At 38.3% G+C, this 19,457-nt stretch overlaps 1 protein-coding gene across 1 annotated transcript in view; it reads left to right on the top strand.

The window, feature by feature from the left end:
• Positions 1-19,457, top strand: part of LOC129770127 (ras-related protein Rap-2a) — a 500,200-nt gene that overhangs the window by 451,309 nt on the left and 29,434 nt on the right. Inside the window, exons 3-4 of the mRNA XM_055772772.1 lie at positions 894-1,031; positions 18,684-18,801. Coding sequence (XP_055628747.1) covers positions 894-1,031; positions 18,684-18,801 — 256 coding nt within the window. The remainder of the gene's footprint in view (positions 1-893; positions 1,032-18,683; positions 18,802-19,457) is intronic.

Here is a 19,457-nt window from a genome sequence, read left to right on the forward strand (position 1 = left end):
GAACGAAGCAAAAGGTCTGCTGCGCTCGGAAACTCTCAACTTAGATCGTTTGTCCTTGTCGAAAGTTTCGGAGACTCAAAACCAGTAGTACCCAGTCCCAATCCATCGCACGCGCGCTCTGCCCACATTCGAATCCATTCGAATCCGAGGAAGGGAGCATTGTTAAACCGCGCGCCATTGTTCCGAACACAAAACTTTTAATACCTTCAGTAAACAAACTATATCGGACGGTTAAGCTGGGCAGGCGTCGTCGTAAAGGAAGAGGGATGTAGGAAACATTCATCAAACCAGCACCTGATCCCCCACACACACCTTTTGTGTATATGTGCGCCTCTATTGCAAACTATAATTAGTTTCGAAAACTACTTAAAAAATATAAAGTGCCCTCCTGTGTCTGCCTCGGTTTCGGCGGTCAATCAGTCTTAGTGGGGGCAATCGACCCTTTTGGGCGGATGGGGAACCGAAAGATTTGTTCAGCGGTATCCCGCCTCCCCAAAAGAACTGTTGCGCACTTTCTAGCTTCTGTCGAAAGCTGCTAATAGAAAAGTTCGCTTTCAAAAGCTTATGTCTGCTACAACGTATTAATAAATTTTCCTAACCAGAGAGTGAAATGTTTGCGAGTAGTCGTTCGGGTTAGTTTTTACTCACCTGAACATAATGGATACTAGCTTGTGGGGTTGGGAAAATTTAGCTGCCAGACGGACATAGGATGTAAACAACTTTGTGTTTTTGCTCCTGTAGGTGCAGGTGCAACTGCAGGGATGGAAGTGCGCGTTCGTTGCACTTCGGAGACGAAGTTTTAGATGTTATTATTGCTCGTAAAGTGTGTTGTAAATTTTCCAATAGTTGCTAACGTTGTGTTTTCTATTCTCTTTCTTTCTTTCTTCGTCTAGGTGGACAATTCGCCCTGCGTGCTAGAAATTTTAGACACTGCCGGCACCGAACAGTTTGCGTCGATGCGAGATCTGTACATTAAAAACGGCCATGGCTTCATCGTTATGTACTCGTTAACCAATCACCAGACATTTCAGGTAATTATGTTATAGGGCGCTACGATCATGGTTCACGGGGGAGAATTCGACTATGAATTGTTATTATAGCTTTTAGTTTAATTTAGTTTAGTTTAGATCCTTCACACAAATTCAGTTGTTGCTAGAATTGCGTTTTCCCCGATACTTTTGGAAAGTTTAACATTTTTTTGGAAGTTTAACATTTTTTAATGATTTTTTGAAAATAGGAAGATTAAAAAAAAAGATTTGTTGGCTCATGCGATAAACAAATGTAAAAAGTTACATTCATATCAAATTTGAAACAAATCGGTTCAGTGTAACTTGAAATATCATGTTTGCTAGCTTGGGAAAGCAGTTAGTGAAAAAACGCGTTTATTGTTTTGTGTCAAAGTCGTATCAGATAAATAACGTGTCACCGTTTTATGGTTATAACTGGGTAAATAACGGGAATTTTAAAAATGTTTCAAATGGCATATACTTGAATGTCTAATCTCCAAAAATATGAAAAAATCGATTTCAAATTTCTGGAGATTAGACTCTAAGGGCTTATTCAAAGTCAAAATAGACATAACAGTATCTTTACTTTTTTTTTCAAATCTTGTACAAATATCACAAGTTTATTGATTGTCAAACGAATGTCGGGCTACACATAACGATCGAAGAATTTGATTACTCCGCAAATTGATTTAAAATAATCATTTGTCTTTTAATACTACATTTTAGATTATATGACGATATTCATGTTTTTTTCATCAGTGGCTTGGAATGGAATGACCATCAATTCCAAACATTTTTTAAGTTGTCTATTTATGTATGCTCCTCAATCTTATATTTTTAGTAAAAAGGGCCTCGCCGGGTAAGGGAGTAAAAAGTGCCCCCAAACCAAATCACCAGCTGTATGGCAAATATTATATAGGAATTAAATAAGAAATTTTGGCGGTTTATTTGAACCCCTATGTGGTTTAACATAGGATCTATAGTGAAAAACGTACTTTTTCGTTTATTCCACGCCACCCTTAAAAGCTTCGAGATAAAAATTTGAAAAAAATACTGGATGCATCTCAAGGTGTATCAAGAAAAATTATCAAAAATTTTTTTTATCAAAAATTGAACCTGTACCTGTACGGACTCGATTATCCGGAGAATCGAATATCCGGAATTTTAGACTCGATTATCCGGAGTATTTTATTTTTGATTTTCGGAAATTTTGAATAATTTGTATAATAATTCCATATTGAATAGCCAATATGGGTATCAAATGAAAGGGCTTGACTAGTAGGATACAATTATTTATGGAAACTGCAAATCCAAAATGGCCGCCACCACAAGATTTTATTTTTTTTTATTAAATCGTTTATTTTTACAGGCTCAGTTACATAAGTTTAAAGGAGCCAAACTCCTATTTGTATAGTTACAAGTATATATAAACATTTTTTATTAATTCTAATGTTAATGAAGTAGAGAACCGATTACTCGCGGCTTGCTCGAGTTTAGAAGGGTGACATTTTGTTTCAGGAAAAGGATGGGATATAAGGATATGTTGACAATGTTCACACTCACATTCGCACTCACATTCATCATACTCAATTCTTAAGCCTATCTTATATCTAACATGTTTTTACATTTCACCTTATTCTATTGTTAGTAAGAAGGGATTTGATTTCTCGCGAAGGGAAAGGAAAAGGAGAATATAAGGATATAAGGACAATCACACACGAAGATTGATAGCTTTTAGGAAGACATATATTTGGGACATGTAATCAAGGTCTAAACCAGCTAACACATCTCTCACCGGCACATTGGGCTGCCTTCCTCTAGCCCGAAGAGAGTTTTCTAAATTCGATCTGGCAACAAGATACTCCTCGCACGACCAAACAACGTGTTCGATGTCGTGGTAACCTTGGCCACAAGCACAGATATTGCCATCGGCAAGATTAAAACGAAAGAGTAGCGCGTCTAACGAACAGTGATTGGACATGAGTCGAGAGAAGGTGCGAATAAAGTCCCGACTTAAGTCCAGACTTTTGAACCATGGTTTGAGGCTAACCTTAGGGATAATCGAGTGAAACCACCGGCCCAATTCATCTTCGTTTCATTTACGTTGCCAGTTAGCGATGGTATTTTTACGGACTAAAGAATAAAATTCATTGAAAGCGATTTGACGCTGATAAATATCGCCTTCAATTGCACCTACCTTTGCCAATGAGTCAGCCCTCTCGTTACCCGGAATTGAGCAATGTGAAGGGACCCAGACAAAGGTAATGACATAACAGCGTCTGGATAAAGCACTCAAAATTTCTCGTATTCTCTCAACGAAGTACGGCGAGTGCTTTTCCGGCCTTACTGAACGGATAGCTTCGACAGAACTAAGACTATCCGTTACAATGTAATAGTGTTCAACAGGTCGTGAGGCGACGCTGTCCAGCGCCCAATGTATTGCTGCCAATTCAGCAATATACACAGAGCAAGGATTCTGAAGACTGTGGGAGGTGCTAAAAATTTCGTTGAACACTCCAAATCCTGTGGACTCATTCATAGAGGACCCATCAGTAAAGTTCATATTATCACAATTGACACGCCCATACTTTGCATTGAAGATCGTAGGAATGATCCCCGATCGATGATAATCTGGAATTCCATGGATTTTCTCCTTCATGAACAGATCAAAATGTACAGAGGAATTGATGTAGTCAGGAAAACAAACACGGTTGGGAGTATACGAAGAAGGATCAACCTGCATGGAGATGAATTCATGATATGAGCTCATGAATCCTGAATGAAAATTTAGCTCGATAAGCTGCTCAAAATTTCCGATCACCAATGGGTTCATAACCTTACACCGGATGAGGAACCGAAGAGATAATAAATTGAAGCGATCTTTTAGTGGGAGTACGCCTGCCAAAACCTCGAGACTCATGGTATGCGTTGAGGGCATACATCCCAACGCAATACGGAGACAAAGATACTGAATTCGCTCGAGTTTAATGAGATGTGTTTTGGCAGCTGATTGAAAACAGAAACTGCCATACTCCATCACTGAGAGAATAGTTGTTCGATACAACATTATAAGATCTTCGGGATGGGCTCCCCACCATGTGCCGGTAATTGTACGGAGAAAGTTTATTCTTTGTTGGCATTTTTTACCCAGATACCTAATATGGGCCCCCCAAGTACATTTGGAGTCGAACCAGACCCCAAGATACTTGAATGACATAGCATGAGTGATCGGTTTACCCAAAAGTTGAAGCTTTGGTTTTGCTGGTCTATGCTTCCTAGAAAAAACCACCATCTCTGTTTTCTCCGTGGAGAATTCGATCCCTAGCCCAATGGCCCAGGTTGAAAAATTGTTCAAAGTATCTTGTAAGGGTCCTTGCAGGTCGGATTCGTTTGATCCTACGACAGACACCACTCCGTCATCTGCAAGTTGTCTTAGGCTGCAATTTTGTGTAAGACAGTTGTCGATGTCGCTTACATAGAAGTTGTACAAAAGGGGGCTTAAACATGAGCCCTGGGGGAGGCCCATGTAGGAGACCCGATTTACTGTCGAATCCCCGTGAGAAAAATTCAACTGTTTCTCACAAAGCAAGTTATATAACATATTATTAAACAGAGGCGGCAGACCCCGAGAGTGTAATTTGTCTGACAAAACCTCTATTGAAACAGAATCAAAGGCCCCCTTTATGTCCAAGAATACTGAAGCCATTTGTTTTTTTTCGGCGTAAGCCATTTGAATTTCTGAAGAAAGCAACGCAAGACAATCATTCGTCCCCTTGCCCCTGCGGAACCCATATTGTGTATCTGAGAGTAGGCCATTCGTTTCAACCCATCGATCAAGGCGAAACAAGATCATTTTCTCCAACAATTTCCGTATACAAGACAGCATTGCTATTGGGCGGTACGAATTGAAGTCGGACGCGGGTTTTCCGGGTTTTTGAATAGCTATAATTCGCACTTGTCTCCAATCATCTGGAACAATATTGTGCTCCAGAAACCGATTGAATAAATTCAACAAACGATGTTTCGCCACATCAGGGAGGTTTTTTAACAAGTTGAACTTAATTCTATCCGTTCCTGGAGCAGAATTGTTACATGAAAGGAGAGCAAGAGAGAATTCTACCATCGAAAACTCAGAATCAAGATCGCACCTATCTTGTGGTATATCTCGAACAATTTTCTGCACGGGAGCGGAATCGGGACAAACCTTCCGTGCAAAATTAAAAATCCATCGATGTGAATATTCTTCGCTTTCATTCGTTGAAGAGCGATTTCTCATGTTTCGAGCCACTTTCCATAATTTTTTCATTAACGTTTCTCGTGACAAACCTCCCACGAAATTTCGCCAATAAGCACGTTTTTTCCCTTTGATCAAATTTTTGAACTGATTTTCAAGGTGCAAATACGTTTGAAAATTCTCAATGGTTCCACGTTTCCGAAAAGCTTTAAATGCGTTCGATTTATCCTGATAAAGCTTGGAACATTGGCTATCCCACCATGGATTGGGAGGCCTTTGACGAAAAGTGGAGCCTGGGATGGGTGTCGTTTGAGCGCGAACCGCGCTGTCATATATCAAACGAGAAAGGAAGTTATACTCCTCCAATGGAGGCAAACCATCTCTAGAATTGATGGCTAGAGCAATTGCGTCCGCATATTTTTTCCAGTCAATGTGTCTTGTGAGGTCATATGCCATGTTTATAGATTCAGAAGAATTCGAACCAATGGTGATGGAAATTTTGATTGGCAAGTGGTCACTGCCGTTGGGGTCCTGGATTACATTCCACTTGCAATCTAACGATAGTGTATTCGAGCAAAGCGAGAGGTCAAGGGCACTTGGGTTAGCAGGAGGTTTAGGCACACGTGTTGTTTCCCCAGTGTTCAAAACGGTCATATTGAAGCTGTTACAAAGGTCATATATCAACAATGAACGATTGTCGTCGTACTGTTCCCCCCAGGCAGTTCCGTGAGAGTTGAAGTCTCTCAAGATCAATCGTGGCTCAGGAAGGAGTGAGCACATGTCAACAAGTTGATTGCGGCTAACCGCAGCTCTCGGAGGCCAATACAAGCTGACAATACAGAGGTCTTTGCCTCTGATGTTTGCATGACAAGCAACAGCTTCGATCCCTCCAATAGGTGGAAGGTCAATTCGAAAAAATGAGTGGCACTTATTGATACCCAATAGCACCCCTCCGTATCTGTCATCACGGTCCAAGCGTATGATATTAAAATTGTGGAAAGAGAGATCATCTCGCGAAGAAAGCCAAGTTTCGGACAGAGCAAAAACATCACAATTGAACTTATGAATTAAAAATTTGAATGTATCCAATTTAGGGATAAGACTACGACAATTCCACTGTAAAACAGTGATATCTCCGACCTCTCTATTTAAATTAGACATCAAGAGAGATAATCATTGCAAGGAGGGGCCATGTTTGCATCAATTGTTGCAAAATTGTCTTTAATACTGGAAGCATTGAAATGACAATGGTTCTGATGGAGTCGGAAACATTAAAACACTTGAAGATTTGGTCCAAAAGGTCAGACAACTTTATAAATCCCGATTGGGAAGTTGAGCTGGACGGAAAAATAGGGACAGTTGGGGTTTTTGATGTCCCCTCGAGTGCTGGGTCGTTCGAAGGTGAACTATTCCCACGGAAGCCAGGAGGAACCTGATTTTGCTTGTCCGCTGCACTCGATTTTTTAGGCATGCTAACAGGGGGTATCACCGGAGGGGCTTGTCCTTGAACTTTGGGAGTGGTCACATTTTTGCGCCGGGGATTCCCTTGGAAAATGAACGGTGTGCCCCCGTTAGCTGTGTCCGCTTCTATTTCGTCAACGGGCAACGTGGCGAAGACATTTTGTGTGTTGATTGGTTGTTGTTGTTGGGCCAGTGGCGAAGCGCCCTTTAAAATATCCGCAAAAGTGCGTTTCGAGCGTTCCTTCAAAGAGCGCTTCTGTGTCTCCCAGCGACTCTTGTAAGTTTCACAAACTGAGAGCTCGTGTGGGGATCCCCCGCAATATGGACATTTATGCTCAGTCGCACTGCAGGATTTCCCCTCATGTTGCTCTCCGCAAGTGGCACAGCGCTCCTTGTTGGCACAATAATCTGAAGTGTGACCAACTGACTTGCATTTTTGGCAAGTCATGGGCTTTGGCACGAAGAGTCGCACAGGCAATCTCAATTTGCCCACCATGACGTAGTCAGGTAGAGCGGAACCAGCAAAAGTTACTCGAAACGAGTCTGACGGCGTGAATTTAGTTTTTCCCTCTTCTTGGGATACTTTTCCTAGTTGGCGGCTGTCCAAAATTTTAACACCCACCAACGGGAGTCTTTTAAATTTACCAACTCCTTCTTTTATCATTTCGCACGTCAGACCAGTTTCAGTTACCACCCCCGAGATTTCTACGTCATGGGAGGGCACGTAGACGCGATACTCTAGGGAGAATCTCTCGTCGATCACAATTGCATTCGCGTGTTTCCGATCACTCACGACAACACGCAGTTTGTTCGGTCTAACCTTAGAGATTTCGACCACGGAGGAATATAATCTTGCCAGATCTTTCGAAACCTGAATGACATTAATTGCCTTTCCTTTTGGTTTAGGCCGGAAAAAAACAACCCATGGACCAGCTCCAAGTGCATCGTCCGGATAGACCTTGACACGAGGAGAGGAAACAACTGAGGGGGAAGACGAGGTCGATTGTTGAACGGGAGCGGTATCAGTAGGGCTGGGAGGCAAGTTCGGTAGTAGAGCGGAAGCGGGAGCGGGAGATTGAGGGGGCGAAGAGGAAAAGTTTGCCAATTTTCTTGAGGGGGGCTTGTTAAGGTAGATTACCTCTTTCTCTGAAGAGACATCTTCTGAGGGGGGAACGCGTTTAAGCGACTTCCCAGCCCCCGTTGTAGCTAGTGAGGAGGAAACAGTAGTTTCAATCTCCATGTCAACATGACCTTCTGCCATTACGGCAGATATAAAATAATATAATTCTTATTTTTTTTGTATTTCTAAACCTAATATATATTATACCTAAATCGCACACCAATGCGAATGAAATGAAGCGGTGTCTCAATCGAACCGCGTGGCAATCGCTCGGCACAGATGCAACGGTATATCGCACCACAACACGATGATGGAATCGATGACGATGCTAAAGCACACACAGCGATGATACGGCACACGCACCGCGTCCGCCGTGGAGGACTTCTTCCTCACGCTGGTAGTGATTGCTGCTCTCCTCACTCGCGCAATAAAGAGAACCCCGTTAGGGCGAAATAACTTCACCAGCCACGAACTGATAACGGTATAATCTCCACTTTATAATAGACGCGAACAATTTTGCGACCGATGTCTTCGGACTGCGCGAGCTGAATGCCACCACAAGATGGCGGTTTACATATTTTCTCAGAACCCCATCAATATGGGTATCAAATGAAAGGGCTTGACTAGTAGAATACAGTTATTTATGAAAAATGCAAATCCAAACGGCCGTCACCACAAGATGGCGCCATATGTATTTTTTCACAACCCCATCAATATGGGTATCAAATGAAAGGGCTTGACTAGTAGAACACAGTTATTTATGGAAAATGCAAATCATAGGCGCACCCGTGGCCGAGTGGTTAACGTCTCACATTATCATGCCGGGTGTTCGGGTTCGATTCCCGTTCTGGCCGGGTAATTTTTCGTCAAAGAAATTTCCTTCGACTTGCACTGTGATCACGCGTATTCTAGAGCTTGCCCCTCAGAAAACATTCAAGGCGTGTTATTTGGCTTAGAAAATCTCAACTAAGTATTAATAAATGACGCTAGTTAATGCATACGTTGAGACGGCAAAATTTCCACAGGGAACGTTAACGCCATTCAAGAAGAAGAAGAAATCCAAGATGGCGGCCACAACAAAATGGTGGATTACATATTTTCTCAGAACCCCATCAATATGGGTACCAAATGAAAGGGCTTGACTAGTAGAATACAGTTATTTATGAAAAATGCAAATCCAAGATGGACGCCACCACAAGATGGACGTCACCACAAGATGGCGCAATATATATTTTTTCACAACCCCATAAATATGGATATCAAATGAAAGAGCTTGACAAGTAGAACACAGTAGATCATGAAAAATACAAATCCAAGATGGCCGCAGTTCCCAAATAACTGATTTCTTTTTAGTGGTTTCATTCAGCTTGCCCTGTTTGTATGTATGTTTGAGTGTTCGTAGGATTGCCCACATTAATTGAAATTTGACCCCGTTCCTGATCACTGATTGATCTGAAATTTGGAACATACCTTTAATTCTATTGCCATTATAAAACTGCGTATTCCATGATCTTGAAAAATTCAATTTGGCCTCCGCTAAAAAATGGCTGAATGGCTTCACTTGGAGAATACACTACATTATCAACAACACAAACATGAATAAAGGAACGGATGTGATAACTACCTCAAAACCTCAAAATAATATAAATAAAACCTCAAAAGCTGTTTTATTTATATTATTTTCTAGTTTTAAGTAAATTATCTGTACCATTAGTAACTACAATGGTATCTCTACAATAAAACCATCCAACTTTTCTTAAATTTTTATTTCTTATCTAACTTTCTTCGGAATATTTTAATTATTTACTGTATTCTATTAGTCAAATCATTTTATTTGATAACAATACAGGCTAACTTCGATCTAACGTTCATTTTACTTTCAAAATTGTACGTTGTATCGAAACATAATAAAGAACTCAGAAAAGTAGCTTATATTACTTTATTGTGTTGCTGTTTGAGTAAGGTTAATGGATAAATTCAACTAGAAGACGAAGCCAACCTTTCTCATGATGTTTCTCTTCGTACTGTTGATTAAAATTTGATTCATTTAGAATCCAGAATCACAAAACAGTAGTACTTCGGGATTGGTTGAAAGTACGAACCAAGCTTTAGTATCAAGATACAGATAATTCATTGTTCTTTCAGAAAAATACTATTAAAAAAATTATTCCTTTGGACTGTGTACGTTATAACGAGGGTACGCTATATCGAAGTTTCCCTGTATTGAGGGGAATGCAAAAAATACATAGTCGACTATTTAGTGGCGGTTACCTTTTCGAATTTATGTTGTTCATAATGTAGTCTATTCTCCAAGTCAAGCCATTCAGCCATTTTTTAGGGGCGGCCAAATTGAATTTTCAAGCAGTTTTATAATGGAAGTATAATAAAAGGTATGATCCAAATTTCAGAGCAATCAGTGATCAGGAACGGGGTCAAATTTCAATTAATGTGGGGCAATCCTACGAACACTCAAACATACACACAAACAGGGCAAGCTGAATGAAACCATTAAAAAGTAATCAGTTATTTGCGGACTGTGGCCATATTGGATTTGAATTTTTCATGATCCTGCTATGTTCTACTAGTCGAGCACTTTCTTTCGATACCCATATTGATTGTGGTTTTGAAAAATATATATATATATTAGGCTGTCAAAAAAGTCCTGCGGTATTTCCCCGAGGTGTCGTTGTAAGCGCGTAGTTCTAGTTGTATTCATTGTATCGAGTCATACTATAGCTTGTTGGAAAGGTATTTTTGCGCGCTATAATATAGTCCTTGACAGTGTTTTGTTTGGTTAAGTCGTTCGTGAGTTATAGTGTCGCAAATATGGAGCAAAATAAAGAGAAAATCCGACATATTTTACAGTACTACTATGACGAAGGCAAAAATGCATCTCAAGCTGCCAATAAAATTTGTGCAGTTTATGAACCCGATACAGTTTCCATTTCCACCGCACAACGATGGTTTCAACATTTTCGTTCTGGTGTAGAGGTCGTCGAAGACTCGCCACGCTCCGGAAGGCCTGTCGTCGAAAATTGCGACAAAATCGCTGAATTAGCCGAGAAAGACCGGCATAGTAGCAGCCGTAGCATCGGCCAAGAGCTGGGGATAAGTCATCAAACCGTTATTAACCATTTGAAGAAGCTTGGATTCACAAAGAAGCTCGATGTATGGGCCACACACGTTGACGCAAAAAAACATCTTTGACCGTATCGACGCATGTGAATCGCTGCTGAATCGCAACAAAATCGACCCGTTTCTGAAGCGGATGGTGACTGGCGATGAAAAGTAGGTCACTTACGACAACGTGAAGCGCAAATGGTCGTGGTCGAAGCCCGCTGAAGCGGCTCAGACGGTGGCCAAGCCCTCATTAACGGCCAGGAAGGTTCTACTGTGTGTTTGGTGGGATTGTCAAGGAATAATCTATTATGAGCTGCTTCCCTATGGCCAAACGCTCAATTCGGACCTGTACTGCCAACAACTGGACCGCTTGAAGGTAGCACTCATGAAGAAGAGGCCATCTTTGATAAACAGAGGCCGCATTGTCTTCCATCAGGACAACGCCAGACCACACACTTCTTTGGTGACGCGCCAGAAGCTCCGGGAGCTCGGATGGGAGGTTCTTTTGCATCCGCCGTATAGTCTGGACCTTGCACCAAGTGACTACCACCTGTTTTTGTCCATGGCGAACGAGCTAGGTAGTCAGAAGTTAGCCACAAAAGAGGCCTGTGAAAATTGGCTATCCGAGTTTTTTGCCAATAAGGATGCAAGCTTCTATAACAGGGGTATTATGAAGTTGGCATCTCGTTGGGAACAAGTCATCGAACAAAACGGTGCATATTTGACTTAAAACAGATGATTGTAACTAATGTTATGAACAAATGAAAATTCAAAAAAAATACCGCAGGACTTTTTTGACAGCCTAATATTTGGCGCCACTTTGTGGTGGCGGCCATTTTGGATTTGCGTTTTTAAAAAATCACTGTGTTCTACTAGTCAATCCCTTTCATTTGATACAGGTCAGACTTGATTATATGTGATTCGATTATATACAATTTTGGACTCGATTATATACAGTTTGGAAAAATTTTTTTTTTTATGTTTCAAATATGACTTATTTCAAGAAGAAATGTAACCTTTTAACGTTAAGGTGAAATTTGAGTGGCTTTTACATGTACAGTGGGGTAAAAAAAGTGATTTTTGGAGATTTTGCTTGATTTTTTACCAGGAATTTTTCATATCGATATTGCAGCCAAATTAAGAAAGATAGAATTTGGGTGTCAAAGAACAAATTGTAGAGCGGTTGAGAGCTTCAATTTAATTGATAGGAACAATCCAATTAGTACAATTTTTAGGATAAAAGTAATAATAACACATTAAAAATTATTAACTTTTAAGTTTTTCACTTCCAAAATGTTATGAAAATATACTAATTTAGATGTTCCACTACTATATCCTATACTAAATTTTCTCATCTTTCAAATGAAGGCAACAAAGTTGTCTTCCGTAGCGTACTTTTTAATGTACAGCCAGTTTGAGGCGACAGAGTCCGAAAAAGAAAAAAAGTTCTATAACTCTGTCATTGTTGAAATTCGAATAGATACGTAGAAGGTTTTTTTTTTTTCATCAAATATGATCGCCTATCACTTCCTGAGAGAATCAGGATAAATTTATTTTTTTCATATGAGAAAGGTGTTTTCTGACTTTAAGGGGATGAATAAAAAATCAAATTCCTCTTTTATATTCAAAAAACAAAAAATACATGCAAAAAAACGTATAAAAAAATTTCTTTTTTGAATCGATTATCCGGAGAATTCTATTATCCGGAGTGAAAAAAAATCAATACTCCGGATAATCGAGTCCGACCTGTACTAAAAAAATATTAAAATTTTTGTTTTTTTTTATTTAGGGATTTAGTGCTACTCTAATTCATATTTAAATGTGTTCCTACAGCTTTTCTAGATATGTGTGTTTTTTTCAGATTTTTTTCAGTGTTGCGCGGTACGCGGCGATTTCAAGAGAATAAAAATATTCAGGAAAATATTTCACCACATGTAGAAAGAAAGACACATACGGACGAATTTAAATAAAAATTAGAGCAGAAGTGGGTCTCGAAGTTTTTTTTTCAAAATTTCGAAATGCCAGAAAATATAAAAAAAATTTTGTACTGCATATTTAAATTTTTTTTTATTATTGCATTTTCTGATGAAAAAAATGTTTGAAGATATTTATCGATATACCTTTGTAAGATGTACTTTCAGTCTTTTTTTTCTTATTTTTGGCTCAAAGCTATTGAGAATAGCGCAAAAAAAGAAAAGATGCATTTTTCACCATAGATCCTATGTTATAGGGGTTCAAATAAACCGCCAAAATTTCTTATTTAACACTTTCGACGCCCCGTCACCCGATATGGGTGACACTTTCCTCGCTCGAATTAAGTAGGATTTTTAGAAGGAATTTGATAGAATAGGCATCTAAATGTAACTATAGGATATGAAGAAAAATAATAAAATCATAACCATAATATTATACTGTTAATACTATACTTTTTATTAATTTACAGTACGGATGGTTTGTATTGCATTTTTTTGCAAAACCCCTATAATATGACTTTGGCATGTGTTATTGTCATCAATTCGTCTTGAATTGGAAATAAACATTGCTAGATTTTACATGAAATCTAGCAATGTTTATCTACAAACTAAGTTTGATCTTCATTTAATAATTTAATCGCAAGTTGGGCTCTGCAAGAAACTCAAAAACGTCACGTTGGGCGTCGAACGTGTTAATGTCCTAAACAATATTTGCCATACAGCTGGTGATTTGGTTTTGGGGCACTTTTCACTCCCTTACCTGGCCAGGCCCTTTAACGTTAATATTTATTAAATAGACACATATTGTTCTATATAAAATATTTCGGGTAGATGGATTTAGTAAACAATATCTCGTTGTGTTAGTGCGATTACGCGACGTCACAATACATTTGAAAGGTTAGATTTCGCAGCGGACAACTAATGAAGTTTAGTGCGCCAAAATGGAGAAATAATGAACAAAAAAGTTTTTCAAAATTATTGATATTTGTTTTTAGAATCAATTATATGAAAGTATGCATTATTTCCAGCCAAAAAAGTATACGGAAAAGTTTTGCTAAATGCTACCGTTTCTTAGATACAGGGATTTTAAAATTGAATTCAATGAAAATTCTCAAAATATTTGATCTGAACATATTTTATTATGTTAAATCGATTTGAATATATTTCAGAAATTTATTGCTTATTATTATTTCATAAACTTATAATATTTTTGTCCAAATTTTTTTCATATAGATCCACTTTGCAATAAGTAGTATTTGTTATGCGCTGCAACATCCAAAACTATTCAAACATCAAAAGATTATTTAGACACATATACAAAAAAATTTTCTCAACTTTCAAATAGAAGCAACAGAATCGTCTTCCGTACCGTAGAATAACCATTTGCTAGAATAGTTCATTAGTCATCCTCGCTCTTAACGTTCGTCAAATCATTTCTAGTCAATTCGAGGCATGTTGACGGTAAATTACGAAGTAGTCTTAGTCGAAGCGGAGATATTGAGAAGAGAGTCGATTTTCATTTTTCATCTTCGAAGATTTCGGGCCCTAATTAGGAAACACTGAAGTTTCCTTAAACTCACTGCACAGATAATCGGCGTTTACGACTTTCGGATTCGTTTACTAGTTTAGGAATAATTGAATTTTAAGCGGAATGAAGACGTTTTCAAAATTAAAATTATGAATGATAATTATTTTTTCCGCATCAAATTAGTATTCTATTCAAATGAAAAACATTTTTTTGAAGATGGTGAAAAAATCCATGCGAAAATTGTGTTTCAAGTAATTAAATAACATGATGTGGAAATTACCATTCAAATTGTAACATTTGGAAACTGGCTTCGTGTCTTCTAATCTGATACAGATTACACTAACGAGTTTGGGACACAAATTATGGCCTAATTGAAACTCGTCAACAGTGTACCATTGCACAATGGTCCAGGAGATGCATTTATGTGGAAATTAGCATTTGATGGAATTTTTGTTGATGGAATTTGAAAGAACAGATTTCACTCTATATAATATGTGATTTTCAAAACCATGTTATTTTTTGTGTTTGAGTAAATTAAAATTAAAATCATGAGTTTTTGGATGAAACCCCATCAATAACTTTGAGCAGGATTAAAATACTGACAAGTTCTACATCGCAAAATGTTGGTATTGATAAGCTCTAATTGATGTAACTATTTTGATGTAGAATTTTAAGTATAAAAGTTAGAGCGCTTTTTTCTAAGTTGCATTAGGGTGACCATGAAAAAACGTGTTTTTTCTGCTTTAACTTTTATATTTTAAATTCTACATCAAAACTGTCTTCGTACGTGTTTTAGAGCTTATCGATACCAACATTTTGCGATGCAGAACTTGTCTATATCTTAACCCTACTCAAAGTTATTGATGGTTTTTCACCCAAAAACTCATGATTTCAATTTTAATTTACTCAAACACGAAAAATAACATTGTTTTGAAAATCACACATCATGTAGAGTGAAATATGCTCTTTCAAATGCCGCCAATAAACTTTGTTTACGTTTGCCCCAGAAAGAGTGACAAACAAATGAAAAGAGCATGTTTTTTGGAAAGAAATATCAATAACTTTGCGTAAAGTTTAGATATTGACAAGTTCTTCATCGAAAAATGTTTGTAATAATAAGCTCTAAAAGTCTTTCCATGTAAAATTTGAAACATAAAAGTTAGAGCAAAAAAACTGTTTTTTTTCATGATGACCCTAAAGTAACTTAGAAAAACCGCGCTATATCGGTTATTTCAAGAGATAGAGAAAAACTTTGTTCTACAAAGATGTCTCAAATAATTGGAGCTACAACATTGTTGAACAATGTTTACCTCTATCTGTAAAGATAAGAAAGTTAGATTTTTTATTTCACCGACAATTTTGGTCACCCTATTTTTGACAACATAAAAGCGAGCGCTCTATCAGTAACAACTTTGTCTAAGACAGTTTTTGTCTAGAGAATAACTGTCGAGCTATAAATGCTAATTTCCACTTAAATGCATCTCATGAACCATTGTGCAATGTAATACATAATATCAGAGATAGATTAAAATAAATTTACCTAATTTAAGAGATGGCAATCTCGAATTGGCGATTGCTATATTTTAGATTTATAGATTATGAATTTGAAATCTAAATTTTGGATTAGGGATTTCAGGTTTTAGATACCTGCAGAATTATAATGAAGAATTTGAAAAAAAATCTATCGTGTATTTGGTATTTAGAATTATGTTTTTTCCATTTCGAATATTGAGCTAGATGTTGTTTTCGAGATTTACGCTTAAGGTTTTTGTATTTTTTCCTTTCAGAATTTTTATTTTAAGAATTTGGAGTTGGAGTTCGATGAAGCGAATGCTTGATGATTAACGAAATAAATCGCTGGTTGCAATGGTATTAAAAGAGTTCTTTCTGTTACCTCCTCACCCACGACAATCCAAACCCCTTCCCTAAGCTATCGATGTTCGTGTGTGATTATTCTCATATCCTTACACCCAATGTCCTGGAAAAAAGGTAATGAAGATGGTCGAGTTTCGAGCGACATAGCATGCGCTGCCATAACTATTTCGCAAATAGTGACGTCAGTCGTTTTGTTTATCTTTGATTGCCCACCGCATCCATGTAAAAATGCTATTTTCAGGAAGTAATTTATCAATTGAAAACGTGCATTTTTGTAGAGCTCCCGCTGAATATGAGGCTAATGTGATAGCGTGAAGTGAATATTTGTGAAATGACGCCGAAAAAGACGGATAAAAGTGATATTTCCATGTGTCGTTTTCACTCCCCCACGTTCATAGAAACAAACGAAGTTTCATTATTTCACCGTTATGAAGTTGATGTTTCGAAGGCTCTCAGTGTCGGTGTGTATGTTGTGAGATAATAATCGCCAATCAATAAAAATTTCACCGAAAATGTTACTGCTTTCGAGAACTAAGCATGCGACTGCTCTCTGGACCTTTTTACCACATGAATAATCAAAATAAGCCACGATATAATTGTCATCTGTTAAAAAACAATCAGTTGAATGATTTCATGAGAATTTTGGCTCAAATTACCATGCAACATTGTTTTGTTTCTTCCGTATACATTCCATATTGAATGCAAATAATTACGACACGATATTTGGCTTGCACATACAGATAGACTTCGCCTACTGCTCCACCTCTATATGTATCTCATTGCCTTACACCCTCCTTTTTTCGCTTTGAGAGTAATTGGTCCGCTTGCTATAAACATGGGAATAAGTTGAAATGTAAATTCACAATAGGTGTACGAATATATTTAAGATTGGAGTGTGTATGATTATCAAAATTGTAATAATTTCCATCCTTTTCCTGAGAAAATATATCTCCCTTCTAATCTCGAGTCCACCGCGAGTAATTGGTTTCCCACATTACTAATCATAGATTTAAGAAAATTGTTTATATCTATTTATAAAAATATATTTAAGAATTATTAATTACTTATGTAACTGAGTCTGTAAAAATAAACGAATTTATAAAAAAAACCAAACCCAAATATGTTCATTTCCCAAAAGCAACACCTTTTGTTGTGATATTGTACTTCAATTCGAGGGAAGAGTAATAGTATCTTATCTGAAGAAGCAACGTAATGTCTGAACACAAAAGTTTAACATCTATATCAATTACGAATCATTATGTGAAAATCCGATACTTAGCTGTCGCCGGCGATTAAGATTCTACGAACTGATTTTTAATGATATTCCCAATTGACGCAATGGTGTCAAAGTTCACGCTCCACTTGAAACTAGCACAAGCGAATAAATTGAAAACAAAAAAAAACACCTTTCCCGCTGGGATCGTCCCAGACTGCCGGCTTCCAGACAGACAAACCGACGAGACGGGGAGCAGTGAGCGCTATCATGGCACGAAATTGATGTTTATTCATTATTCTCGCCCGCCCCGCAGGTGGCACTTAAAGTTTTCGCTTTTTTTGTGCGCTCTACCCGACGAAACTGCTGCTGCTGCTGCACACTTTGCACATTATGGGGGTGCTTTGATAGACGACAACTTCCACCGACGCTTTCGTGCGGTGGCTGCCGTTTTAATCACGGATCGGAAAATTTCCCTCGTTTCTCACCATCCCGCGAGGGTTTAGGCGCGCCAGATATTGACGACAATGTAAATGGAACACAAACAAAAACAAAAGTCCTCGAGAGTCTGTCGAGAACGCTTGTAACAAAAACAATGCTATGCTAAAATTCTAATTTCCAGTTTTCGTTTACGCCTTCACAAGAAAATGTTCCTATGTTTTGGATGTCGGAAATCATGATCATTTATCTTGATTTTATGCTTCCAGCAGCAGACGGAATCAAATCCACAGTTCTTCAACAAACCACGGTTTGTGCTGGATTGCTCGTTAATCATCTCTAATTTTATGCATCGTGCGTGCTGCTTTGTGTTTATTTTACTTCATTTTCGAATAAGTAACCATTTCCGGATCCTATTAAACTTCGCTCCACGGGTTGCATCGTATTTCGAACGCGCGAGTCGTCGCCCGTTCTTCCGCTTGCGATCTACATAGTACCCAATTTGGAAGTCGTTCTGAAATATGTGCGTGTGTGGATGTGGCAACAAGTGTAACATACTTGTATTTTATGCCATATATCTCAGTCATCAATTCCGATGTAATAAAGTTGTGGGATGCGGTGAACCATCAAATTTCCTCCGTGAAAAAGCAGCTGTATATCCATTTATGCATGTATACTAAAACTACGTTTTTTTTTCTCCTCTCCCTTCCACAGGACATCTCCAGTATGCGAAATGTGATCAGTCGTGTGAAAGGTAGTCAGCCAGCACCAATCCTCCTAGTCGCCAATAAACTAGATTTAGATTGCCAAAGAGAAGTTTCGACAGCTGAAGGTAAGTTTTGGAATGTCCTGTGTCACCGCGAGAGCGGCGATGAACCAAAGTTTGTCCTCGTCGTAACATACAACGAACCGGAACTGCTCGTTAAAAGTCTCTCGGTTATATTTTTTTTCACAGTTTAAGCTACTCTTCTCCATAAATATATGCACAGCGATGACTACGTACCACGAGAGTACACACGAATTCGACACTACGCTGTGAACGGAATCCAATTACCATAAAGTTTACCATTTTTTCTGTTGTTCATTTTCGTTTTCTCCTCCCATTTATTTGCCGTTTTGTGCGCCCTGGTTGAACCTCTCAACACCTCGTTTGGAGGAGTAAATATGTCACAACATAACGCAGCGGGCGAAAAAAGTTGTGCCAAGTAAAAATGGTACGATGTAAAAATAGTTGAGTTGTGGAGTTCGTTGGGAACTACGGGGCGTTTTTTACAGTGGATATACGTAATAAAATCTTTCATGGGCAATCACAGGAGTGATTACTGCAGCGGTGGGGGAAGATTGTAATTATAATATTGAATTTTGGCATTTTAGTTGGCGAGAAAAATCAGAGGTTCTGACAACTTTGTGTTTTGTTTATTTTATGTTGATTTTAATATACAGCCATTCCATGCCAAATCGATATAGTGGTTATCAGATTTTCGACAA

The sequence above is a fragment of the Toxorhynchites rutilus genome, chromosome 2 (assembly GCF_029784135.1).
Source record: "Toxorhynchites rutilus septentrionalis strain SRP chromosome 2, ASM2978413v1, whole genome shotgun sequence".
NCBI lineage: Eukaryota > Metazoa > Arthropoda > Insecta > Diptera > Culicidae > Toxorhynchites > Toxorhynchites rutilus.